At 45.7% G+C, this 27,478-nt stretch overlaps 2 protein-coding genes across 3 annotated transcripts in view; one reads left to right on the forward strand and one right to left on the reverse strand.

Annotated features, from left to right (window-relative positions):
* The window catches only part of LOC121274120 (myelin-associated glycoprotein-like), a 292,428-nt gene that overhangs the window by 174,878 nt on the left and 90,072 nt on the right, over nt 1-27,478 (forward strand). The gene's annotated exons all lie outside the window — the stretch shown is intronic.
* On the reverse strand, nt 796-7,893 carry LOC121274124. Its single transcript, XM_041181300.1, has 6 exons — nt 7,819-7,893; nt 6,875-6,971; nt 6,072-6,153; nt 4,210-4,442; nt 2,959-3,040; nt 796-1,464 (listed from the first exon to the last, which is right to left on the reverse strand). Exons 1-6 carry the CDS (start codon nt 7,883-7,885, stop codon nt 1,210-1,212), a joined length of 816 nt encoding a protein of 271 aa, XP_041037234.1. The 5' UTR covers nt 7,886-7,893; the 3' UTR covers nt 796-1,209.

The following is a 27,478-nucleotide window of genomic DNA, read 5'->3' on the forward strand; positions in this document are numbered from 1 at the left end:
ACCAAATCCACAAGGGAAACTTGGTCACACTATCACAACGGTTTTGCAATTTGTATTTATTATGAGATGTGTGCACTGAATTCAGGAGTAATGTGTCAACCAAGACATTTAGAGATCTTAAAAATTAAATTTTAATATTTATTTAAGATTTCAAGCATACACATAAGGATACAGTTACTACTATAACAAATCCTAAACTTCCTAATTAACCTTGAAGATAGTGGACAGTCTGAAGATGGAAAGTCTGGAGATGAGTAGTACAAACCCTGTTAGGCAATAATCCAAAATAGATTTTAGATTTAAAAACAAAACCAAAAAGTTAACACAGTACACACTTGTGAGTGGAATTCCAAATGGCTTTCTCGATCTATAGTCACTGAACATAACAGACCTATGGACAAATGCCTGGAGGCTTCTTCAAGGCTGATTCACACACTCTTGTTAGATTTTACATGGTCCCCAACATAGCCTTTCATTCTCCTTTGTTTATGTTTCTCTCTCTTTGATATGTAAATTTCATTGTTTCATATGTCTTTGGAATTATACATTTCCCATAATATAAAAACTTTCATGTTGCCAATGTTGTCAATAACCTTTGGGGAAAAATAAACACACTGCTCAACCTTACTTATCGGCCTCGTTGTAAACAGACCAACAGCCCTTTGAAATCCAAACAATCCCGTCACTTATCTAAAAATGCAAATTCCCTTCACACCTTACATGCTAAGTCAGCCTCCATGTTCACTCATTAGCATTTCAAGTACATTTCTACACTTAGCTTCTTTTGATAATCTCAAACTTGCAGTCTACCTGACTCCAGATATAATTAAGCCACACAGACAGACCCATCTACACTCACACCCAGAAACCTAGTTTACAACAAAACAGGACAATATTATGTAAATTATTATACTTTCGTCCCACCCCTGATTCCTGTTGACTCCAGGTTTGCTCGGGATCCCAGATGGCACACTCGGTCAAATGCAGCCTTGATGTCAAAGGCAGTCACTCTCACCTCACCTTGTATGAACAGATGTAAAATTATACATAATTCATAAGCTTCTCACAATCTTTTACAGCATGGAAAAAGGTGCAGCATTCAGAAAGCTCACTCAGAACAGATAAAAAAAAAGTTGAGCAACATCATATTTCTGTTCATTACTATTTGGCCATGTTGGCTGCACACACCTCACAGCCTCGGTCCCTGTTTCACACTCTTTTTTTCTGGAATCTGATCTGTGCGTATTCCGTGTCCTCGCTCCTCTGCACAGTCCTGTCACCGCTGGGCAGCTTTGAAAAGTTGATGTTGGCGTAGAGAAGCTCGTCTGGTTTGTCGGGGTTCCCATGTCCAGCATCGCCTCCCACTGGACCTTCAGAGAGCTCCCGGGGAGCTGGGGTCTCCCCCTCTCTAGTTGTGTCTCTGGATGTGTCCCGGGGCTCAGTAATCAGCACGTTCTGTTTACGCTACAGAGAAATGGAAACAGAAGACATCCTCACATCATTTACTGGCACTGATAGGGTTAAATTATTGTGCAGACTCGTTTAATTCTATCTCTCATATCGTATAAAAGATACCACCTATGGCAGTGCAGCACTCCCTCAGTACTGACCCTCCAACAGTGCAGCAATCCCTCAGTACTGACCCTCCGACAATGCAGCACTCCCTCAATACTGACCCTCTGACAGTGCAGCACTCCCTCAGTACTGATCCTCCGACAGTGCAGCACTCTCTCAGTACTGACACTCTGTCAGTCTCGCACTCAATCGGTAATGGCTCTGGCGAGTGACGGCTTGGATTCTGCACTCAGGTTCCTGGTGTGAGGCTCAATAACATGAACCTTGTAATCAGAGAGAGGATGAGAGAGAGGGATAGAGGAGGGATAGAGACAGAGTGTTATTAATCTATTAATCTTTGTATTGTAATTGCAAACTGTCTTTTTAAACAGATCTTTAGTCTGTGTGTGTGCCTGTGTGTATTTGAATTGGATTAAAGCCAGCCAGTCTGTGTGCTTTGATGTATAGTAGTTTTGAGATGTAAACAAAGAGGTAAAGTGGTAATTTGCATTTTTAAATAAAGCATTCAAAGCCTGAGAGTGAAATCTTAAACCAATCAACGTTTATATTACTAATAAAATTGATACGATGAAAGAGGATTTATTATTGGAAGAGATGGAGTTCAAAGGTCCTGATGATACATTGCGAATTTACCTTCAAAAAGAAGCCATAAGACTAAGACATAAGAGGAGAAATTAGACCATTCGGTCCATCGAGTCTGCTCCACCATTCATACATGGCTGATATGTTTCACAAACCCCATTCTCCCACCTTCTCTCCTAACCTTTGATCCCCTTACCAACCAAGAGCCTATCAATCTCCATCTTCTTTACACTCAAGCGCTGGGTATAACTTGAGCAGTTTTGTGTGTGCAGAGCAGAGGCTTGTAACATCAAAGCAGCTGTAAGCCTACACCTGTCTGCAAAGGAACCAAAGTGAAAGGAACCTCATTTGGAATTTGTGAGGGGAAAATGCTTTGCCTGGAATCTGCTTAAAGTCTATGGGTTGTCTTAGAGTAGATTAGTTTGAGAATTTGTTATAAAGTTATGATAATACTAGTTTGTAGACATGTGCATATGCTTAATTTGTGTAAATTAATAAATGGCTCATGTAGTTTGATATAAACCCATCTCGAGAACTGGTGGTCTTATTCCTGAATTTAGAGCTGCATCTCAAACATTCCACTGGGAAATATAGGTTATGACAGTTGTTTAAAGTTTCCCTCTGGGATTTTAAACAACAGCCTTTACCAGTTGCTGTGTCATAACAGAGAGACAGCACGATACTGAACCATTGCTGACTCCACATGTACAAATCAGTGGGTAACTGGGCTGGGAATCTGGGACATGTGTTGTCTACACACTGAGATTGAAGCTTTGGAGGGAGTGTAAACAGATCCTGTACCTGGTGCTTCACAGAGAGTGAACTGGGGGTCAATGCGATGTCACTAGTCCCTAAAACTCTCTCCTTCATCGCTGTCTTTCTCCTGAAATAACACAATATCACACTGTGGTTATCATATAGCAGAGAGTCAGTGCAGCAAAGACACAGGGCCCACTGTAACCTTACACCAACGACTGGACTGTCTCTTTGAATCAGTTCTGCACAAAGCACAGAATCAAGCAGCTTGACACCATCCAGGACAAAGCAGCCCAATTGATCGACACCCCATCCACCACATTAAACATTCACTCCCTCCACCACAAACACACAGTGGCAGCAGTGTGTGTACCATCTACAAGATGCACTGCAGCAACTCAGCAAGGCTCCTTCGACAGCACCTTCCAAACCCGCGACCTCTACCATCTAGAAGGACAAGGGCAGCAGACACATGGGAACACCACCACCTGGAAGTTGCCCTCCAAGTCACTCACCATCCTGACTTGGAAATATATCACTGTTCCTTCACTGTCGCTGGGTCAAACTCCTGGAACTCCCTCCCTAACAGCACTGTGGGTGTACCTACACCACATGGACTGCAGCGGGTCAAGAAGGCAGCTCACCACCACCTTCTCAAGGGCAATTAGGGATGGGGATTAACGCTGACATCACCAGTGACAGCCACATTCGATGAAAGAATTAAAAATCACACAGATCAATGTATTTATTGTGAGCCTGCTGCCCACATGCCCTGTCGAAGGAGCCTTTGTGGTTCCATTGTTAATCGAAGCAGATCAGATTTACTACAACAAATTGCATTTATATAGCACCTTCAATGTAGCAACATGTCCCAAGGCTGATCCGGGGATTGGTAGTCACATCTTCACCTGACTCTGAGGCACATGAGGAGATATTAGGGACAGGAAACCAAAAGCTGAGTCAACAAAGTCAGTTATTAATGGGCATCTTAAAGGAGGAACTGGAGATAGAGAATGAGAGACAGACACAGAAAGAAAGACAGAGACTGGGATGGAGAGAGAGAGAGAGACAGAGAGAGACAGTGAATCTCTGTCCCCAATGCTTCAGCTTCCAGTCCCCTCTGGAGAAGCATTTCATTCCAAACCACACCAACCGCAGCCCAATTCCATCCCTTCCTCCATCTCCCCCCACTCTCCCCCAGTGGGTTGTTTCCTGTTCCCAGGAATCTCAATCCCTACCCCCACCCCCACACCTCCTCACTCACTCTCCCCATTTCTCATTCAGTTATGCTCGAACCTGATCTGTGCGTATTCTGTCTCCTCTTCCCTGTGGACAGACCCATCACCACTGGACATCCTCAAGACTTGGGGATTGGCGTAGAGAAACTCTTCAGGTTTATCGGTGTTCCCACGTCCAGCATCGCCTCCCACTGCACCTTCAGAGAGACCCCGGGGAGCTGGGGTCTCCCCCTCGCCAGTTGTGTCTCTGTTTGTGCTCTGGGGCTCAGTAATCAGCACGTTCTGTTTACCCTACAGAGAAATGGAAACAGAAGATATCCACACTTCATTTACTGGCACTGATAGGGTTAAATTATGTGCAGCATCGTTAGTGTCAGTCGTGTCTCAGTGGGTTTAACCCTCAATCTCATGTCATATGAAAGATACCACCTATGGCAGTGCAGCACTCCCTCAGTACTGACCCTCGAACAGTGCAGCACTCCCTCAGTACTGACCCTCCGACTGTGCAGCACTCCCTCAGTACTGACCCTCCGACAGTGCAGCGCTCCCTCAGTACTGACCCTCTGACATTGCAACGGTCCCTCAGTACTGAACTTCCGACAGTGCAGCACTCCCTCAGTACTGACCCACCGACAGTGCAGCACGCCCTCAGTACTGACCCTCCGACAGTGCAGCACTCCCTCAGTACTGACCCTCGAACAGTGCAGCACTCCCTCAGTACTGACCCTCCAACAGTGCAGCACTCCCTCAATACTGACCCACCGACAGTGCAGCACGCCCTCAGTACTGACCCTCCGACAGTGCAGCTCTCCCTCAGTACTGACCTTCCGACAGTGCAGCACTCCCTCAGTACTGACCCTCTGTCAATCTCGCACTCCCTCGGTAATGGCTCTGGTGAGTGACGGCTTGGATTCTGCACTCAAGTGTCTGGTGTGAAGCTCATTAACATGAGCCTTGTAATCAGAGAGAGGATGAGAGACAGAGAGAGAGAGAGAGAGAGAGAGAAAGGGAGGTAGGGATAGAGAGAGACTGTCATGATGCGATTAATTGATATCATGTTATTGGAAATTATTTTTATTCACATAGGGGTTTAGTCTGTGGGTGTGTCTGTGTATGTTTTAATAGGATTAAAGCCAGCCAGTCAGGGTATTTTGATGTTTAGTAGTTTTGAGATGTAAACTGAGGGATAAAAATTTGTATTTTTAAACAGAGCACTCAAAGCCTGAGAGTGAAATCTTAAACCAATCAACATTTATTTTATTGATAAAATTGATACTATGACAGAGGATTTATTGTTAGAAGAGATGGAGTTCAAAGGTCCTGATGATACAATGAGAATTTACATCCAAAGAGAAGCGCTGGATATAACTTGAGCAGTTTTGTGTGTGCAGAGCAGAGGCTTGTAACATCAAAGCATCTGTAAGCCTACACCTGTCTGCAAAGGAACCAAAGTGAAAGGAACCTCATTTGGAATTTGTGAGGTGAAAATGCTTTGCCTGGAATCTGCTTAAATTCTATGGGTTGTCTTAGAGGAGATTAGTTTGAGAATTTGTTATAAAGTGATGATAATACTAGCTTGTAGACATGGGCATATGTTTAACTTGTGTTAATTAACAAATGGCTCATGTAGTTTGATATAAACCCATCTCGAGAACTGGTGGTCTTATTCCTGAATTTAGAGCTGCATCTCAAACATTCCACTGGGAAATATAGGTTATGACATTTGTTGATAGTTTCCCTCTGGGATTTTAAACAACAGCCTTTACCAGTTGCTGTGTCATAACAGAAAGACAGCATGATACTGAACCATTGCTGACTCCACAGGTACAAATCAGTGGGTAACTGGGCTGGGAATCTGGGACATGTGTTGTCTACACACTGAGATTGAAGCTTTGGAGTGAGTGTAAACAGCTCCTGTACCTGGTGCTTCACAGAGAGTGGACTGGGGGTCAATGCAATGTCACTGGTCCCTGAAACTCTCTCCTCCATCGCTGTCTTTCTCCTGCAATAACACAATATCACACTGTGGTTATCATATAGTAGAGAGTCAGTGCAGCACAGACACAGAGCCCAGTGTAACCTTACACCAATGACTGGACTCTCTCTTTAAATCACATCTGCACAAAGCACTGAATCAAGAATCTCGACACAATCCATAACAAAGCAGCCCAATTGATCGACACCCCATACACCACATTAAACATTCACTCCCTCCACCATGAACACACAGTGGCAGCAGTGTGTGTACCATCTACAAGATGCACTGCAGCAACTCAGCAAGGCTCCTTCGACAGCACCTTCCAAACCCATGTCCTCTACCATCTAGAAGGACAAGGGCAGCAGACACATGGGAACACCACCACCTGCAAGTTCCCCTCCAAGTCACTCACCATCCTGACTTGGAAATATATCACTGTTCCTTCACCGTCGCTGGGTCAAACTCCTGGAACTCCCTCCCTAACAGCACGGTGGGTGTACCTACACCACATGGACTGCAGCGGGTCAAGAAGGAAACACACCACCACCTTCTCAAGGGCAATTAGAGATGGGCAATTAATAGCGGCCTCACCAGTGACAGCCACATTCGATGTAAGGATTTAAAATCTCACAGCTCAGGACGAAGCCACTCAGCCCATCGTGCCTGTGCTGGCCCTTTGTAAAAACTGTCCAATTAGTCCTAAGCAAATGTTTATATTAAAATCAAGTTAAATCTTCAGACGTACTTTCTCACACAGATGAAGATGAATATTCCAGCCAGGAAAACACTCAACATGATCCCAGCCGTGAGCAATCCTACTGTCCATTTACTGGAGTCTCTACCTGTAAAAACAGCCATTAATTACTGCACTACAGTTTTAGAATGATGCTCCGATGTATATCGAGAAGCGATACACTCACTCAATGTTTAAATACTCATTCTCGGGCAATGCTGACATTTATTGTCCATCCCTAGTTTCCTCTTGAGAAGGTGGTGGGGGGTCTTTCTCCTGAACCACTGGTTTGACCCAAACTGGGAGACCAGTTCAGAGGGCAGGTAAGAGTTAACCATGTTGGTGTTTGAGACTGGTGTCACATACACACCCAGACCTGTTCAAATGGACAGGTTTCCCTCCCTAAATGTGTAATTATATGTGTAATTTCTATATATATGTATCAAATAACCTCAGTAAAATAATCAATTATCACCTCATTTTCACGCTGTTTTTTGTGGGATCTTGCTCTGCACAAATCAGCTGTTGCGTTTCTCGATGTAATCTATGTAACATTTATATATAATTTTTCTCGGTGTAATCTATGTAATATTTATATATAATATTTAGTCGTTTGGGAGGAGAACCTGAGTATTGCTGAGAAAGGACATTTTGTCAAATCTTTCTGTCTTGCACCCAATGAAGCAGCTTATCTGGGGGAGAGAGTTCCAGATTTCCACTGCCCTTTGTGTGAAGAAGTGCTTCCTGACATCACCCCCTGAACGGCCTGGCTCCAATTTGACCAAGTGTTGCCATTGTCACATGAGGTCAGGTGATTCAAAGCTTGGTCAAAGGGGTAAGTTGTAAAGAGCATCTTAGAGGAGGTAGAGAGAGAGGTGGAGAGGTTGAGGGAGGGAATTCTCGAGTTTAGGGATCAATCCAGCTGAGTGGAGATCGATCCTGAGCGAGTCTCTCACCTTTGACCCACAGATACACCTTGAACATGGCTTCCCCGTGTGGGTTTTGAACCGAGCAGGATGCCATCACACCTCCCTCATCCGGGGGTCTCATCAGGGTGAGGGAACCAGTCACTAGATGCCCATCTCTGACCTGCCACGACACGTAACCTCCGTGTGTTTGGTTACCACTGATGTTGGCACTGGGCAGGTGCCAGGTGAGGTCTCCGGGTGGGTTGGAGTTGGCCACACAGTTGCAGGTGACCCTCTCTGACCTCCGAGTGCACTCCGACTGCTGGGAAATCTCCCGCTTATCTGAGGAGGGAAGGACAACAATGAGAGAACGTCAGAGCAAAGTTAGAGCGTAAGATAGAATCTCAACACTGAAACTCTCATTCCTGCCTTTGTTACCTCTGCACTTGACTATCCCAACACTCTCCTGCCCGACCTCCCATCTTCCACTCTCCAGAAACATCAGCTCGTCCCAAACTCTTCTGTCCCCATGTCCTAACTCACACCGAGTCCCGTTCACCCATCACTCCCTGTTGGTCACTGAGCTACATTGGCTCCCGGTCTGGCAATGCCACAATTTTAAAATTCACATTGTTTCAAATTCCTCCTTACCCCCTCCCTATCTCTGTTACCTCCTCCAGCCCCTATAACCCTCCTTATCTCTGTAACCTCCACCAGCATCTATAACCCTCCATATCTTTGTAACCTCCTCCAACCCCCACAACCGTCCCTATCTCTGTAACCTCCTCCAGCCCCTACAACCCTTCCTATCTCTGTAACCTCCTCCAGCCCCCACAACCCTCCCTATCTCTGTTACCTCCTCCAGCCTCTACAACCCTCCCTATCTCTGTAACTGCCTCCAGCCCCTACAACCCTCCCTATCTCTGTAATCTCCTCCAGCATCTACAACTCTCCGAGATCTCTGCGCTCCTCCAATTCTGGCCTCTTGACCATCCCCCAATTCCTATCGCTCCACCATTGGCGGCCGTGCCTTCAGCTGCCTGGGCCCCGAGCTCTGGAATTCCCTCCGTAAACCTCTCCATTTCTATCTCTCTCCTCATTTTAGGCACTCTTTGAAATCCGGCCTCCTTCTCTGAGCTTTCAGTCCCTGTTCTATTATCTCCTTATGTAACTCGGAGAGGCGCAGGGTGAAAAAAGCAGGGAAGTGATGCTAGTTATGCTAAACCACAGCAAGGAAGCTGCCCTCAGACAGAAAGTGTTTGAGTTTTAAGCAGAGACAGGGGGAGTAAATTGTTTACATTGTACGTTCAGGTGGGTGATGTTGGAGGTGCTGTTACCCACTGGGTTCCTCGCTGTGCAGTAGAAACCTGCATCATTCTCCCGTGTTACAGGAGTGAAGGAGAGAGAGCGGCTACTTGTGTTTAACTGGGTGCTGGTGTTCCCCTCGATCCTGAACCAGGTGTAATGAGATATCGGTGGGACACTTTCACTGGAGCAGGTTAATGTGATATTGCTTCCCTCTCTTATCCCACCTGAGGATCTGCTGATGGACACCATCGTCTCCTGTGGGGGATCTGGAACAAGGACAGAGAACAATCAGCAGGTAATCCCCACACCCCACAGCTCTCTGAAATCTCTGCGCTACTCCAATTCCTTGCACATTCTCCCATTCCCATCTCTCCACCATTGGCGGCTGTGCCTTCAGCTGCCTGGACCCTAACCTCTGGAATTCCCTCCATCATTTCTCACCTCCTTCAGACAAAATCTGACCCCGAGTCAATTTTGCTTCCAATTTTCACCCCTCTATCATTCTCACAGGGTCCATCACTGACACTTCCCTTCCCTTCCTTGATCTCCCTGTCTCAACGTCTGGTGATAGACTGTCCACCAATATCCATTACAAGCCCACTGACCCCCACACAGACCTCGAATTCAGTTCCTCACACCCCTCTTCCTGTAAGGACTCCATCCCATTCCCTCAGTTCCATCGCCTCCGTCTTATCAGATCCGATGATGCCACTTTCCAAAACAGCCCTTCTGACATGTCTTCCGTCTTCATTAACCGAGGTTTCACATCCACGGTGGGGGACAGGGCCCTCAACCGTGACCGGCCCATCTCCTGCGCATCTGCCCTCACACCTTCCTCTCCCTCCCAGAACCATGATAGGTTCCCCCTTGTCCTCACTTTTCACCCCACCAGCCTCCGCATTCAAAGGATCGTCCTCCGCCATTTCCGCCAACTCCAGCATGATGCCACCACCAAACACATCTTCCCTTCACCGCCCCGCCGCTGTCGGCATTCCACAGGGACCATTCCCTCCAGGACACCCTGGTCCACTCGTTCATCATTCCCAACAACTCATCCCCCTCTCACGGCACCTTCCCATGCAATTGCAGAAGGTGCAACACCTGCCCCTTCTCTTCCTGTCTCCTCTCCATCTGTAAAGTGCCTAGTCACAAGATGAGGTGATGTTTGTGTGAGTGTGAGAGTGTGTGTGTATGTGTGTGTTTGTGTGTGTGTGTGTCTGTGTGTGTGTGTGTGTGTGTTGCTGTGTGTGAGTGTGTGTGTTGCTGTGTGTGAGCATGTATGTGTGTGTTTGTGTGTGTGTGTGTGTGTGTGTGTGTTGCTGTGTGTGTGTGTGTGTGTCTGTTTGTGTGTGTGTGTTGCTGTGTGTGAGTGTGTGTGTTGCTGTGTGTGAGCATGTGTGTGTGTGTTTGTGTGTGTGTTTGTGTGTTGCTGTGTGTGTGTGTCTGTGTGTGAGTGTGTGTGTGTGTGTGTGCTGCTGTGTGTGTGAGTGATGTTGAAGTTTGCATTAACTCACGTTCCACATTGATGGTTATGAACCCCTCCACTGCTCCATGTTCATTCTCTGCCACACACTGATAGTCTCCAGTGTCCCTGGATGTAACGTGAGGAATCACCAACCACAGCTCATTGTTGGAACTTGTTCTGTTCATTGGGACATTAAGATGTCGCCACGTCAGGTTAGAAGCTGGGAAGCTCTCGACAGAGCAGATTATCACTGCAGAATTCCCCTCAATTATATTGATTGATGAAGCATTAAACACATCAAGAGAAGCAATTGAGAGATTCTGTGGTGCGTCTGAAAACAAATAAAGATCAGTTGCTTACATTGACTCTGAAGCACTTTGCGAGACTCTGAGAATGTGAAAGGTGTGACATCAATGAAGTTTCCTTCACCACAAAGCACATAATCCAGGCAGACACTTCAGTTCAGCACTGAGGGAGTGCTGCACTGTAGGAGGGTCAGTGCTGAGGGAGAGCTGCACTGTAGCAGGTGCAGTGCTGATGGAGTGCTGCACAGTCAGACCGTCAGTTCTGATTGAGAACTGCAATGTGGGAGGGACAGTACTGAGGGAGCATTGCACTGTTAGAGAGTCAGTAATGAGGGAGTGCTGCACTGTAGGTGGGTCAGTACTGAGGCAAACACACTGTTGGCTGTATACTTCAGGCCCTCTATGGTCAAGTGGAGCACCATGTACCTTTAAGAGAATGCAAGCGGACTAACCATGTGACAGTACTGAGCAATCATTGGACAGGTTGGGCTACTGGTTAACTGTATTTCCCGAGCTGGAGGTGGTTGTGGGGGTGCGCAAGGATTCAGTGTTCAGTCCTCTGCTGCAATAAATAATCACAGTTTGTTCTTATGTCTGTCTTTGTCCGTTATTGATAGTAAGAATCAACTAGCGAGTGTATATGGAGGTGTGCAATTCGAGTTTACTCAACTGGTGAATTCAGAGACTCAAGACATAAAACTGGAGGTGAGGATGAACACAGCTAAAAACATAACCCCTGAGTGAGGACCCACAATGCCAGCGAGCAGAACATTAGAAAGAGAATCTGTACGGAGGGTATAAAATAGGCTGCAGTCAGAGCAGGGAGCAGTGCTGCACTTAGAATTTGGGGAAAAAACCCTGCAGAATCGCGATCACAGGGATCCCACCAAAACTCAAAGAGAGCACAAAACCCAGCACAGAAAAGACAAGAGCAACAGAGAGGGAGTTAACAAAGAGGTGACAGCTCTTAAAGCAACAATACATTTAAAGAGGTACATGCAAGAACAATGGCTGTGGACACAATGTTATAAGAGACCCCAGAGAGCGGGTAACTCTGCGGAAGGTAAAAGATGAATCGATCGACGGCAGTGAAGGAAGCTGCAGTAAGACAAACACCTGAATTGGTCATTAACTGGAAAGACATCGGAAGCGCTGCCCCCTTGCAGTCGTTGACGATGCTGCAGTTCCAACGTGTCGATCCGTTCAACCCCATTTCAGGTGACTGGTCTCAGTGTGTCGAACGCCTAGTGTTCTTTTTTACCGCTAATGACATCACGGGAGAGGAGAAGAAGACGGGGATTCTTGTATCCACATGTGGGAGCAAAACGACCGGGCTGATTCTCAGCCTCACGTCACTGACCATCTCCGACTCGAAGACTTTCGACGAGTGAATAAAAATTGTTCTAAACCAGCTGAGACCACAGCCCTCAGTTACTATTCAGCACTTCATTACCCATATCAAACCCTCACCCTACCGCCCAGCATCGAACGGCAGGGCTGAGCAGGGCATCCAAACCTTTAAATCCAGGGTGAGAAAGATGGAAGGGGATTCCATCGGCACGAGATTGTCCCGGTTCCTCTTCACAAACTGGGCCAGGCCACAAACAATGACCAGCATTGGCCCTGCAGAACTACATCTCCCCACCCACCTGACCCTTATCCAGCCGAATTTAAAGGGGAGGCTGGAGAAAAGCCAAGAGACGCACGATGGTCATGGTGGGAAAGAACTTTCACTGTGGGTGTTGCAGTCCTCGCGATGAACTATGGAGATGGGTCCAACTGGCTGTTAGGCGAGGTGAGTGCAGTAACTGGGTCCCTCTCCTATCATGTATCAGTAAACGACACATGGATCATTTCCCCAAAATAACGCTGGTCCCATAAGAAGAAATGAAGTCTTCATCTACACTTGAGTCTGTGCCACATGTTGAGGACAGATCCCAAAATTTGGAAGGAGAAACATGCGAGAAAGCCTCCTGAGAGACTTGATTTGTAAATAGTTATTAGTGTAATTAGTTCACTTGTTATTAAGTTTGTCAACTGCACTTTTTAAGTAAAGGGGGAAGGATGTGGTAAAGTGGAGTTCCATGTACAGTTAAGAGAATGCAAGTGGATAAACCATGTGACAGTGGTGTCCAATCATTGTACAGTGCGGGCTACTGGTTAACTGTAAGTCTAGAGCTGGAGGTGGTTATGGGAGCATGCAAGAATTTAGTGCTCTGCCCTCTTGCAATAAATAATCAGCTTGTTCTAATGTCGGTCTCTCTTGGTTATTGATAGCGATCATCAACTAACAAGTGTATATGAAGGAGTGCAATTCGAGTTTACTCAACCAGTGAACTCATAGACTCAAGATATAAAACCAACAAACAGTCAGGGAGAGATGGACAATCCAACATGTGATCATATCTCAGAGATGTGTAAGAAAAATAAAGCAGTAATACTCGGAGATTTTAACTACCCAAATATTAACTGGGACAGCTTTAGTGTGCAAGGTAGGGAGGGAGAAAAATTCTAATGTTGCATCCAGGAGAACCTTTTTAGCCTGTGCATAGAAAGCTCAACAAGGGAGGGGGCAGTTCTGGACCTAATATATGGAAAAGCGCCGGGGAAGTTGGAAAGCGTATCAGTAGGGGAGATAGTGACTGTAACTCAATTGGATTTAGGACAGTTATGGAGAAGGATAAGTTTGTGCTGGGAATAAAAATTCTAAACTGGGGAAAGGCTAATTTTACTATGATGAGATATGATTTGGCCCAAGTGGACTGGGAGAAGCTATTTGCAGATAAAACTGTGTCAGAGCAGTGGGAGGCATTCAAGGAGGGAATAGCGAGAGTACAGAGCAGATATATTCCTGTAAAGACAAAGAGAGAGAGCAAGTCTGGAGAACCCTGGAAGACAAGGAACATAAAGGTTAGGATTGAGAAAAAAGAGAAGCTTATGGCATATACTGAGGGCTCAATACAGCAGAGTCCCTAGAGGAGTATAAATAGTGCAGAGGGGAACTGAAAAAGGACATTAGGAAAGATAAGAGAGTGCATGAGAAAGCACTGGTGGGTAGAATAAAGGAAAACCCAGAGGGGTTTTTTAAATATGTAAAGAGCAAGAGAATAACTCGGTAAAGAGTGGGGCCGATTAGGGACCATCGAGGTAATGTGTGTGTGGACCTGGAAGACTTGGGTACACTCCTCAATGAATACTTTGCATCAATCTTCACAATAGAAAAGGATGATGCAGGTATAACATCAGGGTGGAGGACAGTGAAATATGAGAGGAAATTAACACAGAGAGAGGAGGTACTAGTGGGTTTAGCGGCCTGAAAAGTGGATAAATCCACAAGCCCGGATGAGATGAATCCAAAGCTGTCGAGGGAGGAAAGGGAAGAGATATCAGGGGCCCTGGCAGTAATTTTCAAATCCTCTCTGGTAACAAATGAGGTGCCAGAGGACTGGAGGACAGCTAATGTTGTCCCATTATTAAAAAAGGGAGGAAGGGATAGATCAGGAAATTACAGGCCAGTCAGTCTAACCTCGGTGGTGGGGAAGTTACTAGAAAGAATTCTGAAGGACAGAATGAATCTGCACTGGGAGAGACAAGGATTAATCTGGGATATTCAGCATTGATTTGTTAAGGGAAGGTCGTGTTTGACAAACCTGATCAAATCTTTTGAGGAGGTAACCAGGAGTGTTGATGAGAGTAATGCCTTTGATGTGGTCTACATGGGCTTAGGAAGGCTTTTGATAAGGTGCCTCATGGCAGAGAGGCCAAGAAAGTAAGAGCCCATGAGATCCAAGGCAAAGTGGCACGTTGGATCCAATATTGACTGAGGCAGGAAGCAGAGGGTGATGGTGGAGGGATGTTTCTGTGACTGGATGTCTGTTTCCAGTGGGGTTCCACAGGGGTCAGTGCTGGGGCCCTTGCTGTTTGTGGTGTATCATAAATGAAATGGACTTAAGTAAAGGGGGAATGATCATGACACAAATGGAATTCAACCTGGAAAAGTGTGAGGTGATGCACTTGTGGAGGGATTTGCTGACCAGCATGGACATGATGGGCTAAATGGCCTCCTTCTGTCTTGTAAGTGTCTATGAGTCTATGAGTCCATGATGCACTGTCGGAGAGTCAGTAGTAAGGATGTACTGCCTGTCAGGGGTCACTTTTTACCAGTTAAAGACCAATGGTCTGTTGGTCAACAAAATGCAGTATGTGGGAGCTTGCTGTGCACATTTTATACTATTCCAGCTAATGTAGAATGAAGAGTGTCCGTACTTACATAGCACAGTTAGTACGAGGGTCCGCTCCGATGAAACAGATGGATAATTCACTCTGCAGCTGAGAGTGTGTCCTTGGTGTTTGAGTGATGGGATCAGAGTCAGAACAGAAGTATAGGTCAGAGTGACACCATGCTGAGTTACAGTGTTTGAGACTGATCCAGGTACGTCAGTGGGAGTGTCCCAGGTTAAGACAGGTGCTGCTGTTCCATTGCACGTTGTGTTGAAGGTGCAGCTTACATCCACACGCTTTCCTGCAATAATTTCAGCAGGGAATATCGTGGGTTTTTCTGTGAAATCTAACACACAGAGAATGGATCCTTTTAGAGAAATATAACATGAAGCATCAGTTCAAATAGAAACCACAGTCCCACAAGAGAAAGCACTTTTACAAGGATGATATCAGAACTGAGAGGTTACAATGATCATTTTAGAATTGTCTATTTTTACACTTGTTGAATCTCTGTCACTCAGCTTAATAAATTTTCACTCAGTGACCCTTGATTTGACCAGACTGGGTGAGGGTGGAGGAACAGCTCACAGCTCGGGGAGAACAGACTCAGCATTTGGAAAAGGATATAGAGACACTGGGGAGAGTGGTAAAAAGCTTCACAAGGATGATCTCAGCAATGTCGGGGTTTACCTGTCAGGAGAGGATGTACAGGCTGGGTCTCTGTTCTCTTGAATAGAGAAGGTTGAGCGGTGACCTCATTTGATCTTTGAAGTAATGAAAGGTTTTGATCGAGTAGACATGGAGAGAGTGTTTCCACTCCTCACAATGAACAAAACCAGAGGCTGACAATATAAGATCGTCACTAATAAATCCAATGGGGAATTCAGGAGAAACTTCTTTACCCAGAGAGTGGGGAGAATGTGTGCTTCAAGAATCACTTCATTGGCTGTGAATCGATTTAGGATCGTCCTGAGGTGGTGAAAGGCGCTATAGAAATGCAAGACTTGCTTTTGTATTTTGAAAGCAGGTTTCCAAGGATGAGATGGGAACTGAGAGGTTACAACAATCAGCAGCAACTTTCCTATTTTCAAACTTGGTGGGGAATTTGTCACTGAGCTGAATACACTTTCACTCCCAGACCCTTGAATTGCCAACACTGGGGTGTGGGTGATGGAGCAGCCCACAGCTCATGGAACCCTGGCTCATCATTCTCTCAGAGATCTGGGTCACTGATCCCATTGCTCACTGTGGGAGCTTCCTGTGCACAAACTCACTGCCACGTTAGACAGTGACTATACTTCAAGAATTTCTTCATTGTCTGTGAAGTGATTTGAAGTTTGTTGAGGTGCTGAAAGGCGCTGTAGGAATGCAATTCCATCTTTTGTCAAATTGTTAGACTTTTAAACAGGATTAGGGAGATCGATGGGAGTGGATAACCTGATAACATTGATGGACACAGTGAACACATTTAATCATTGATATTAAAGTGAGTATTAGAGGTTGTTTTAGGACTGAACTGGAAGCGATCACCAGGTTATTGAGAATCAGACAGTGTGTTATAATAAGCTGTGTTTTGTGTTAATATGTAAATGTCACAGTTTGTGTTATTTCCCATTGAGTGTTGGATGTGAATTGTTGAGTAATTATAACACAGCACGTACCAGAAACGTGAAGCTGGGTTACAGGATAGTAGTTGTATCTATTCCTGCTGTCAAATTCTATTCTGAAAAAATAATGTCCTGCATCTTCCCGTCTGATGTTGTTTATAATCAGGGAACAGTCGCCATCTTTCAGGTCTCCAGACAGCCGGGTCCGATGGTGGAACCGTGGTAACTCGTGACTGTGATCCTTGGAGTGAAAGGCTATGGAAGCCGGCAATTTGTATTTCTCCTTATTTAACCAGATTCCGACTCGTCGTTTGTTTTCAAAATGTGCTGGATAACTGTAATGACACGGAATCTGTACACACGAACCTTCCTGCGCTGTCACCTCTCGTGGAGTGTCACCTTTCCACTCTTGTGACAGTCCAACTGGAGAGAGAAATACCAATATTTAACCCTGGATCCTCATTGTCTAAGGAATCTCTTTGGATCCTCATTGTCTGAGGAGTCTCTTTGGATCCTCATTGTCTAAAGGATTATTTCTGATCCAAACCCCATATTGTTGTATTGTTGATTCCGATGCAGCATTGTAGACTGACTTGTCCCCAAGCTCACTCTGACCCTACTCCAGCAGACACTGTGAAACACACTAACAAAGCGCCTCCAGCCTGAGCTCTGCATGTGTCAAGAGCAAAGACAAATATGCAAACTGAATACTGACACCTTTACACACGGACAGCTTTGTCTTCCTTCTCTCTTCCAGTTATCTTGTTCACTTATTGAAGTTGCTATCATGGTGAGAATGGACAGGAAGTGTGATGCTGAACAGCCTGTCTATTCTAGGAGCTGCTGTGTTGTCTTCATGGGAAATTCGACTAAATTCAGCAAAAGACACTAATTTCAGGCCATTGCTGTCAGAGTCCTAGCCACAAGATAGATTTCATCCCCTGAATTTTGTGTCCGATTTTCTACTCAAACTTTCACCTCCCCACAGCCCCACCCCCACCCCACAAGTCACTCGCTGACCTACACTGGCTCCCAGTCCAACAACACCTCAATTTTATTATTTTCACACTTGATTTCCAATCCCTCCATCACTCTGCTCCACTCACTATCTCTGCAACCTCCTCCAAATCTACAACCCTCTGAGATCGCAGCTCTCCTCCAATTTTGCTGTCAGACAGGGAGTCAGTGTATATCAGTGAGCACAGGGGTGATGGGTGAATGGGACTTGGTGTGAGTTTGTGCACTGACTCACTGCTGAATCAGTTACCAATTATAGCTCAATAAGAATGATCTTTTACAAAGACTATTAACCATAAATCAGTCCAAGCTGATGGTGATATTACCTTGGAGAAGTGACAGGAGGAAGTAACATTTCCCGATCATTGTCCACTCCCAGTTATGCCATTCACTTCTCACTCTCAAAATCTGAAAGAGAAAGGAGTTAATGAGACCTCACCTCTTGTCCGACAGCTCTCGAGAATCACAACAGCTTTTAGACAATGTCTTCAAAGACTAATTTGATTCTCTGTGGGATGATAGGTGCTCTGCAGAGAGTTACAAGGCTTTCAGAAAGAAAAACAATGAGGGACTTGCATTTCTATAGCACCATTCACCCTCTCAGAATATCCCTAAGCTCATGTCTCTGCACTTCCCTCATCCCTTGAGCTAGAAAGATGTTCTGTACAACAGACTTGAGCCTCACACCCAGATCTCAATAATCAGTAGAAATCTTTCAAAGGCATCAATCATTGGAATCTGTCTTTAAAAAGTCACAACTTCAACAAATGACGGTGTTGGTCGTGGAAGTGAATTCCAATCGTTCCGTTACTTACCCAGGACCTGTCCGACTGCTCGCCTGGGGAGGAACTGCCCACACGCTCTGCTTGGGCTGAATGACCTCTTCCTGTGCTGCTCCCTCTGAGTATTTAATTAGAAAGGTCTGATGTGTCTCTGTGAGACAAAATGAGGAAGTAGCAAAGGAGTGAGTAAACAGGCAGTAGGAATGAGTGCGTAATACCACAATGTGTTACAACATACTCAAACGTTTGAGCTATTTATCATGACTCGGTGATGTTTCTCTTCTGTTGTTTGCTGTTTGGTAACGTCAGTTTTCTACCATGGCTCTGAGGGTTAATATTTAAATGTGCTGTTGGAGGGTAAATACTGAGCAAGTGCGGCCCCATCAGAGGGTCAGTACTGAGGGAGTGCTGCACTGTCAGAGGGTCAGTACTGAGGGAGTGCTGCACTGTCAGAGGGTCAGTACTGAGGGAGTGCTGCACTGTCAGAGGTTCAGTACTGAGGTAGTGCTGCACTGTCAGAGGGTCAGTAATGAGAGAGTGCTGTACTATTGGAGAGTCAGTACTGAGGGAGTGCTGCACTTTCAGAAGGTCTGTACTGAGAGAGTGCTGCACTGTCAGAAGGTCAGTACTGGGGTATTGCTGCACTGTCAGAGGGTCAGTACTGAGGTAGTGCTGCACTGTCAGAGGCTCAGTACTGAGGTAGTGCTGCATTCTTGGATGGTCTGTACTGAGGGAGTGCTGCACTTTCAGAAGGTCTGTACTGAGAGAGTGCTGTACTGTTGGAGAGTCAGTACTGAGGGAGTGCTACACTGTTGGAGGGTCAGTACTGAGGGAGTGCTGTACTGTTGGAGAGTCAGTACTGAGGGAGTGCTGCACTGTCAGAGGGTCAGAACTGAGGGAGTGCTGCACTGTCAGAGGGTCAGTACCGAGGTAGTGCTGCACTGTCAGAGGGTCAGTACTGAGGGATTGCTGCACTGTCAGAGGGTCAGTACTGAGGGATTGCTGCACTTTCAAAAGGTTTGTACTGAGAAAGTGCTGCACTGTCAGAAGGTCAGTACTGAGGTAGTGCTGCACTGTCGGAGCGTCAGTACTAAGGTAGTGCTGCACTCTTGGAGGCTCAGTACTGAGGGAGTGCCGCACTGTCAGAGGGTCAGTACTGAGGTAGTGCTGCACTGTCAGAGGGTCATTACTGAGGGAGTGCTGCACTGTTGGAGGATCAGTACTAAGGTAGTGCTGCACTCTTGGAGGCTCAGTACTGAGGGAGTGCTGCACTTTCAGAGGGTCAGTACTGAGATAGTGCTGCACTCTTGAAGGCTCAGTACTGAGGGAGTGCTGCACTGTCAGAGGATCATTACTGAGGGAGTGCTGCACTTTCAGAGGGTTAGTACTGAGATAGTGCTGCACTCTTGGAGGCTCAGTACTGAGGGAGTGCTGCACTGTTAGAGGATCAGTACTGAGGTAGTGCTGCACTGTCAAAGGGTCAATACTGAGCGTGTACTGCACTGTCAGAGGGTCAGTACTGAGGGAGTGCTGCACTGTCAGAGGGTCAATACTGAGGGAGTGCTGCACTCCCAGATGGTCAGACTGAGGGAATGCTGTACTGTCAGAGTGTCAGTACTGAGGCAGTGCTGCACTATCTAAAGATCATTGTACAAGATTCACAAAATTGCATCTACTGCCTTTTCTCACTAACTTCATGTGTACAACAGGAATATTTCTCACTGTTTCTGAGCATCAAGGCAGCTTTGATATCACTCCACCCAATGGCAGGAGTGACTAACTACAATGTGACATGTTTACATGGGAAGTTTTCATTATAAAGATGGGCAAAATGATTCATATGATTGGAAAATCGTCACAACATGAAGTAATGTCGTTGAGCCCAGATTTTGCAGCAAAATGAGAATTTTAATCTATAAATATCTACAGAACAGGCTGAGCATTTTAATCACTTGTGTTATTCAATGTAAAATTATTCACAACCCAAATGCTTCTTACAATCTATCGCAGCATGAAAAAGGTGCAGCATTCAGAAAGCACATTCCAATCAGAGAACAGAGTTTAGCAACGTCACATTTCTGTTGATTCCTATTCGACCATGTTGGCTGCACACAGCCAGACAATGCCGTGGTTATGATGGGTCCACACAGCAGCACTGGGGAGCACCAGGTATAAGGAAAAGTTTCAGCTTGCTGAGGAGAAGAAGGAGAATCTCTCGTTCCAGGTTTCTCTCCGTACATTAAGAAGCAGCCATGCCAATGTTTCATTGCACTCTGTCTGCTGATGGGAGTCCACTTGGAAATTGCTGTTTGTGCTGATGGAAGGAATACGCTTTTCATAAATCGAGGGATTGAGTACAAACACAGGGAGGTTATGCTGAACATTTATAAAGCTCTGGTGAGGTCACAACTAGATTATTGTGTCCAGTTCTGGTCTCCTCACTTTGGGAAGGAAGTGAGGGTCCTTGAGAGGGTGGGGAGGAGATTGGGCAGAATGGGTCCAGGGATGAGGGATTTTAGCTACAAGGTTGGGTTGGAGAAGCTGGGGTTGTTCTCCTTGGAGCAAAGGAGATTGAGGGGGGATCTGATCGAGGTGTACAAGATGATGATGGGTTTAGATAAGGTAGACAAAGAGAAGCTGTTGCCATTAGCTGATGGTACAAGGACTGGGGGACACAGATTGAAGGTTTTGGACGGGGGGAGATGTGAGGAGGAACTTTTTTACACAGCGAGTGGTAATGAGCTGGAACTCGCTGCTTACGAGGATGGTGGAAGCGGAGATGATGAATGATTTCAAAAGGAAATTGGATGGACACGTGGAAATAAATTTCCAGGGATACAGGCATAGAGCTTGGGAATAGGACTGAGTGGATTGCTCTACAGAGAGACAGCATGGACTCAATGGGCTGAATGGTCTCCTACTGTACTGGAATGGCTCTCTGATAGGAAGGTGATTCTAACCAGGACACTGACCAGTTTCATTACAACTTAACCCAACATCGCACGTTATTTGTCCGCACTGACTGACCAGATTGTTGCTGTACAAAAGCTTTAAACAGTCTGTCGACTTCCTTTCACTGTTTGTCCCTCCCAGACACAGACTCCAGCGATACTGATAACCACAGCCACAAGGAATATCACAGCTCGTATTCCCAGGATCTGGATCACGTGCAGAATCTCTCCTCCACTGTCTAGAGAACACACAGAAAGAATTCATCACTGACTCTCCGCTTTCAATCTCTCACTCTGGCTGAACAATCAAGCTTCATATCACTGCAACATTTGCTGTAATATTGACCCATCCACTGGGATTCAATGTGGAATGAATGTTTTCATTGTAAACACTCTAAGAGTGGACAATCTGAACTTTCCCCTTAGTGTGGAACATTGGTGAGAATGGATCACTGTGCTGTTTGACTCCCTGTCCAATGTTTCTCTCCATCGCTGTGTACAGGATTGTGCTGTAGAAAATTCTGGAAACGTTTAGTGCAGGGTGGAAATCCATCTCGGACGCGTGTGCGAATCGGGCAGGATCGAGATGGACTCCCCCACGGACTTACACGCCCCGCTTAATAAACAGTTCCAATCTTTACCCAGAGAGATGGGAGAATGTGGAACTCGCTCCCACAGGGAGTGGTTGAGGTGAACAGTATCAATGTATTTAAGGGGCAGGAGGGTCGGTAACCAGAGGGACACAGATTGACGAACCGGAGGGGGAGATGAGGAGAATTTGTTTTGACAGAGCGAGTTGTTGTGATCTGGAAGGCGCTGCCTGAAAGGGCGGTGGAAGCAGATTCAATAGGAACTTTCAAAAGGGAATTGGATAAACACTTGAAGGAGGAAGATGGGGGCAAAGTGAAGTGGTGGTTAATGGATCTGATTCGATAGATCATTGAAAGACCTGGCACAGGCACAAAGGGCTGAATGGCCTCCTCCTGTGCTATATCATTCTCCACTTCCTTGATCTCTCCCCCAGTCAGTAACCACTCCAGATCCCTCTTGAAGGCAACAGAGAAACAGCAACCACCAGACTCCCTGACAGCACATTCCCGAGGATCCCTACTCTCTGGGAAAAGATGAACTCCCCAACATCCAGCCTATTCCTGCTTCCCGGAGAGTGTAAACCCTTCAGGGAGGCGCTGAGGAAGTTTTCAATAAGATGACATAAAATCTACCGTTTGAGAAATAACTTAATTCCGACGAACTCACAGCTTGTGTAGCAAACTGGGAAGTGGAGTTGCTTGAAAAGCTGGGAAACACAAGGATTAAGTGCTACAATGCCACCACTAGTGGGAGGCTGTAACTGCAGCGTGACGTTTACATAGGCAGTCATCATTATAAACAGGGGCATTGGAAATAATGGGAAATATGTGCACGTAAATAGTGAGAACAAGATGTAAGCTTTTCACCAGCAGGAATTCTCTTACTAAACCTCTCCACCTCTCTCTTCCTCTAAGATACACAAAATAAATCACACAGAATCAGATAAGGAGGAGTTGAGACCGGTGATTGGTTGAAGGGTTAGGTTTCAGGTAGCTCCTTAAAGGGCGAGAGAGAGTTGGAGAAGCAGAGAGTATCTGTGACTGCCTGTATACATCAAATTGTCTGTAATAGTAATTTCCATATTCTTCCATAAATGTGAATGGGAACACAAATCCCAGATTTCAGGCCAACTCTCCAGTGCAGTACTGAGGGAGGTCAGGTAACCCACAGGGGAGTGTGTGTTAGTGTGTTTGTGTGTGAGTGTGTCTTTCTGTGTGGTCATATATATGTGTGTCTGCACGTGTCTATTTAGGTCTGTATGTTTGAGGATGTTTGTGCAATGTTCGAATCTGAGGGAGTTGTTGAAGTCTGTGTACACTCACGTTCCTCAGAGATGGTTATGAACCCCTCCACTGCTCCATGTTCATTCTCTGCCACACACTGAGAGTCTCCAGTGTCCCTGGATGTAACGTGAGGAATCACCAACCACAGCTCATTGTTGGAACATGTTCTGTTCATTGGGACATTAAGATGTCAGGACAGGAATCAAGAAGCCCGTTCACAGGATTACCAACAGAAAGTGAACAACAATTTATACTTAATGGGAAGAGAGTGCTGGTTGGTTGGCAAGTGGTCTCTGATTGGAGGAGGTTTTGCCATGCTCCCCCCACCCCCACAAGAGCTATACCTTAATTCCCCAAGCATCCATTCTTAATTAGCACATTTGTTTAGATATATATCACCAACTTCAACACCTCTGTGTTCTTTTGTTCTGTTGTCTGTGACATCTTTTGATGATCTGCTTCTATCACTGCTTGTTTGGCCCTACAACAACACCACCCCCTCCACTTCTCTCCCCTCACCCAACCCCGCCGCCCTCCCCCCACCACCACCCCACCCCCTCAACACACACACACCTTAAACCAGCTTATATTTCACCCCTTCCTTGGACTCACCTCGTTCTGTTGAAGGGTCATGAGGACTCGAAACATCAACTCTTTTCTTCTCCGCCGATGCTGCCAGACCGGCTGAGTTTTTCCAGGTAATTCTGTTTTTGTTTTAGGTTTAATACATGATCTCAGAATAAATGATCCCCTGGAAAACAGTGACCATAACATGGTATAATTCAGCATTCCGTTTGAGACTGAGAAACTTGGGTCGGAAACAACTGTGCTGGACTTAAATAAGTGTAACTACAAAGGAATAAGGGCAGGGTTGGCTAGAGTGGACTGGGAAAGGGGTTTAGCAGAAAAGATGGTGGATGAACAATGGCAGATCATTAAGAAAATAGCTCATGACTCACAACAAAGATATATCCCAGTGAGGAAGAAGGACTGTAGGAAGAGAATAAACCAACCACGGTTAACCAAAGAAGTTAAGGTGTGTATCAAATTGAAAGAAAAACCATGCAATATGACAAAGATTAGTGGTAAGCCAGAGGATTGGGAACGTTTTAAAAACCAACAGAAGATGACCAAAAAATAAATAAAGAGGGAGAAAACTAGGTAAACTAGCAAATTATAAAAAAAAGGACAGTAAAAGCTTCTTTAAATATATAAAAAGGAAGAGAGAGACCAAAGTGAACATAGGCCCCTTAGAGAACTAGGATGGGGAAATAATAATGAGGAACCAGGAAATGACAGAGGAGTTGAATAAATACTTTGCATCAGTCTTCATGGTAGAACACACTAATAGCATTCCAAAAATTCTAAATAATCAAGGGGCAAAAGGGGGGTGGGGGGAGGAAATAAATACAAAACCAGTACTAGAGAATAATACTAGGGAAACTCATGGGTCTCAAGGCTGAAAGGTCCCCTGGACCTGATAGGTTGGATCTTAGGATATTTAAGGAAGTAGCTGCAGAGATAGTGGATGTACTGGTTTTTAATCTTCCAAGAATCCTTAGATTCTGGGAAAGTCCCAGCGGATTGGAAAACTGCCAAAGTAACACCCATATTCAAAAAGGGAGGGAGACAACAAACAGGTAACTATAGGCCAGTTAGCTTAACATCTGTCATTGGGAACATGTTAGAGTCCATTATAAAGGATGTAATAGCAGACTATTTAGAAATGCATAATTTAATCACACACAGGCTTCATGAAGGGGAAATCATGCATGACAAATTTATTAGAATTTTTGAGGAGGTAACAAACAGGATAGATAAAGGGGAACCAGTAGATGTAATATATTTGGATTTCCAAAAGGCATTCAGTAAATTAACACATATAAGGCTACTTAATAAGATAACAGCCCATGGTGTTGGGGGTAGTATATTAGCATGGATAGAGGATCGGCTAATTAATAGAGGTCAGAGAGTTGGGACAAGGGGGGCATTTTCAGGATGGCAACCTGTGGAGTGCCACAGGGATCAGTGCTGGGGCCACAATTATTTACAATATCTATTAATGACTTGGATGAGGGAAATTAATGTACTTTCGCCAAGTTTGCGGATGACACAAAAATAGGTGGGATGGCAAGAGGTGAGGGTGACACGAAGAGTGTACAGAGGGACATAGACAGGTTCAGTGAGTGGGCATCAACTTGGCAGATGGAATATAATGTGGGAAAATGTGAGCTTCTGCACTTTGGCAGGATGTATAGAGGAGCTGAATATTATTTCAATGGAGAAAGACACTGGAAAGCTGAAGCGTAGAGGAATTTGGGGGTCCTCAAAAAGCTAACATACAAGTTCAAGAGTTAATAGGGAAGGCTGGTGGAATGTTGGCCTTTATTTCAAAGGGAATGGAGTATAAAAATAGGGAAGCCTTGCTAAAACTATACAAGGCACTAGTTATACCACACCTAGAATACTGTGAGCAGTTTTGGTCCCCTTATCTAAGGAAAGATGTACTGGCATTAGAGGCAGTCCAGAGAAGATTCACTAGGTTGATCCGAGTAATGGAGGGATTTTCATGTGAGGAGAGGTTGAGTAGGTTGAGCCTGTACTCATTGGAGTTTAGGAGAATGAGAGCTGACCTTATTGAAACATATAAGGTTCTTATGGCGCTTGACAGGGTAGATGCTGAGAGGTTGTTTCCCCTTGTGGGAGAGTCTAGGACCAGAGGGCATAATCTCAGAGTAAGGGGTCACCCATTTAAGACAGAGATGAGGAGGAGTTTCTTCTCTCAGAGGGTAGTGAATGTGTGGAATTCTTTACTGCAGAGAGCTGCAGAGGCTGGGTCATTAATTATATTCAAGGCTGAGATACACAGTTTTTTAATCAGTCAGGGAATCAAAGGCTATGGGGAAGAGGCAGGAAAGTGGAGTTGAGGATTGTCACATCAGACATGGTCTCATTGAATGAAGGAACAGAGTTGATTGGTTGAATGGCCTCCTTCTGAACTGACGTCTTGTGGTCTTATGGTCTTATCACCCTCCAACAGTGCAGATCTTCCTAATTACTGATCCTCCGACAGTGTAGCACTCCCTCAGTACTGACCCTCCGACAGTGCAGCACTCCCTCAGTACTGACCCTCCGATAGTGCAGCACTCCCTCAGTACTGACCATCCGACAGTGCAGCACTCCCTCAGTACTGACCCTCCGACAGAGCAGCACTCCCTCAGTACTGACCATCCGACAGTGCAGCACTCTTCGAGTACTGACCCTCCGACAATGCAGCACTCCCTCAGTACTGACCATCCGACAGAGCATCACTCCCTCAGTACTGAACATCTGACAGTGCAGCACTCTTCCAGTACTGACCCTCCGACAGTGCAGCATTCTTCCAGTACTGACCCTCCGACAGTGCAGCACTCCCTCAGTACTGACCCTCCGACAGTGCATCACTCCCTCAGTACTGACCATCCAACAGTGCAGCACTCCTTCAGTACTGACCCTCTGACAGTGCAGCACTCCCTCAGTACTGACCATCCAACAGTGCTGCACTCCCTCAGTACTGACCCTCTGACAGTGCAGCACACTCTCAGTACTGACCCTCCGACAGTGCAGCACGCCCTCAGTACTGACCCTCTGACAATGCAGCACTCTCTCAGTGCTGATCCTCCGACAGTGCAGCACTCCCTCAGTACTGACCATCCAACAGTGCAGCACTCCCTCAGTACTGACCCTCTGACAGTGTGGCACTCCCTCGGTACTGACCATCCAACTGTGCAGCACTCCCTCAGTACTGATTCTCCGACAGTGAAGTACTCACTCAGTACTGACTATGCGGCAGTGCAGCTTTCACAGTACCCACCCTCCAACAGTGCAGCACTCCCTCAGTACTGACCCTCCGACAGTACAGCACTCCCTCAGTACTGAGCTGTAGTGTCTGCCTGAATTAAGTGCTTTGTGGTGCAGGAACCTACATTGATATCACACCTTTCACATTCTCAGGGTCTCTCAAAGTGCTTCACAGACAATATAAGTAACTGATCTTTATTTGTTTTCAGACACACCACAGAATCTCTCAATTACTTCTCTTGATATGATTAATGCTTCATGGATCAATATAATTGAGGGGAATTCTGCAGTGATAATCTGCTCTGTCGAGAGCTTCCCAGCTCCTAACCTGACGTGGC

This window comes from Carcharodon carcharias, assembly GCF_017639515.1.
Source record: "Carcharodon carcharias isolate sCarCar2 chromosome 29 unlocalized genomic scaffold, sCarCar2.pri SUPER_29_unloc_9, whole genome shotgun sequence".
NCBI lineage: Eukaryota > Metazoa > Chordata > Chondrichthyes > Lamniformes > Lamnidae > Carcharodon > Carcharodon carcharias.